General features: G+C 39.9%; 1 protein-coding gene across 1 annotated transcript in view; it reads right to left on the bottom strand.

The window, feature by feature from the left end:
- The window catches only part of LOC107753490 (antihemorrhagic factor cHLP-B-like), a 2,625-nt gene extending 1,069 nt beyond the window's left edge, over nucleotides 1–1,556 (bottom strand). The window contains exons 1-6 of the mRNA XM_016569644.1: nucleotides 1,346–1,556; nucleotides 972–1,085; nucleotides 799–886; nucleotides 548–714; nucleotides 335–448; nucleotides 126–212 (exon numbers count right to left, since the gene is read on the bottom strand). Of these exons, the coding sequence (XP_016425130.1) occupies nucleotides 126–212; nucleotides 335–448; nucleotides 548–714; nucleotides 799–886; nucleotides 972–1,085; nucleotides 1,346–1,543 (768 nt within the window). The 5' untranslated portion in view covers nucleotides 1,544–1,556. The remainder of the gene's footprint in view (nucleotides 1–125; nucleotides 213–334; nucleotides 449–547; nucleotides 715–798; nucleotides 887–971; nucleotides 1,086–1,345) is intronic.
- Nucleotides 1,557–2,074: the final 518 nt, after the last annotated feature.

Consider the following 2,074-nt stretch of genomic DNA (forward strand, 5'->3'; position numbering starts at 1 on the left):
TATATATATATATTTCTACTGCATTGACGGCCAAGGTTTATGCCAGTGGTGAATTACCCCTTTAAGAAAAGTGGCTTATTTCTATCACAAACACACTCAATGCCTTTGGAAATGGGTAATCTTACCTCTGGTTCAAAGATTTCACACTGAACACTGAGGTGCTCCTCACCGGTCGCTGTGACAGAGTGAGAGGCTTTGCAGAATCCTTTGTGCTAAAGATCAGTGAAAGATCAGCAACATTTGGGATAAACATTCCTTTTTATTGGCAAAGACAAACACAACTTATGATGACAGTATTTGCATGCATCTCCTACAGAAATGTCTTGTCACTTACCCCAAACTCACATGCCATGACCTCACATTTAGAGAAATCAGCAGTATTGGTTTTGGAAGAGCAGACGGTCTCTTGGATGGTGAACTCCACACTGTAGAATCTTCCGAAGTCAAGCTACAAAGATGATCATATCCATATACAGTGATGAAGCTTTACAAAAATAGTGCTCTTCCTCATTCTTTTTCATGCTTATTTACTTGCTTGCTTACTCACCTGAGAGAAAACTCTTGTAATGTTCAGAGGAACAAAGTAGTTTGCCAAGGCACTCTCTTTATTGTATTTCTCCATGCCCATCTTCACTGTCCTCAAGGCTGCTTCATGATCCTCAGGGAGTTGTACAGGGCAATCTGGGCACCGTTCTCTGATTTTGGAGGCGGGCACTGCCAAGGGAGTGTTATTTTATTGGATTTGACTTCTGTCAGCATATGATGATAAAACACTTCTGGTTGGTCATTGGTTATTACCTGGTCTCACGGTACAGCTATATTTGTAAAGGTGGGTCACTCTGTGAACTCTGTTCATGTACATAACGGCCTTGCACTGTCCATAGACCTGTTGATTGAAAAGGCTGTTAAAATGAAGAACAAACATCATTAACAAGTTATTTTCTGGTTTTTAAGAATTAGCAAAACCATACTGGGTACTGTTCAGGGTTTCGGATTTCACAATTTCTCCAGTTTTTCTTGCTGATGACATGACACTCGGTCTCCAAAACATCAAATGTGAGATAGAAGACAATCCCTGTCTCACCCTAAAACAAAACCAAAACAAATTAGTTTCTTAAACGTAGAAAATCTATGGGTAAAATGTGAAGTTATTGTATCCCTTTAGAAAGACACCAGATTAAAATATAATTTCAGTTGATCCAGAATTTTATTTGATTCATAAAGGATTGTGTTCCCTTATAGGATCCCTAGAAACATATTAAATGAAAATTAAATGAATTTAAACTATTACTCTTTTAATAGTGAATGCTATCCATGTGAACATGAGATTCTGAAAATGACTCACATGCTTCATCTGATAGACATTGCTGAGATGATCAAGACTGAAAACGTAGCCCTCTGTGCGATCCAGATTGATTTTGTTCATAGCTTCAGCGGCAGCACCGCTAGCTACTGCATCTTGGCAGGATCCAGGGGCCAAAACGTCCACAGGGGCCCCATGGACACACAGGAAGGCCATCATCAATACCACACACTGCTTCATGGTGGAGCTGCAGTCTTTCTCCCAGACACAGCAACAAAATCTAGATGGTCCATGGAAGCTTATATATACGTCATATAAAAGCCACAAACCCCTCTGTCTTCTCCTGATAGGTTACTGACACATGATTCAGTTTCAATCGACATCCGAGCCCCCATACACTCACTCTTATCAGTGGGCTCCACAATGACTGTGATCATATGGCTGATTGATTAATGGAGAGGGCAGGTTGCAACATGCTGTAGTCCTGTATGGCTTACTGTTGGATGCCGAGTTCAAATACCTCCAAAGTTTGTGAACTGCTGCTGTACCCGAATCCATTCAAATCCATGATATGAATGTATACAAATCCATGATTTTGTAACACTTCACTTGTTGCAACATGAGGCAAGTGGTTTTATCTTGCTGCACTGACATGTTTGGAGAGTCTTTCTCAGAAACCAATGCCATTTGTGTGCGTGTCCCTGATGATTTAATTAACAGGATACTAAACTTTGCATCATTTGACTCATATGAATATATATATATATATAT

Source organism: Sinocyclocheilus rhinocerous, unplaced genomic scaffold, assembly GCF_001515625.1.
Source record: "Sinocyclocheilus rhinocerous isolate Xijiao unplaced genomic scaffold, SAMN03320098_v1.1 scaffold1523, whole genome shotgun sequence".
Taxonomy (NCBI): domain Eukaryota; kingdom Metazoa; phylum Chordata; class Actinopteri; order Cypriniformes; family Cyprinidae; genus Sinocyclocheilus; species Sinocyclocheilus rhinocerous.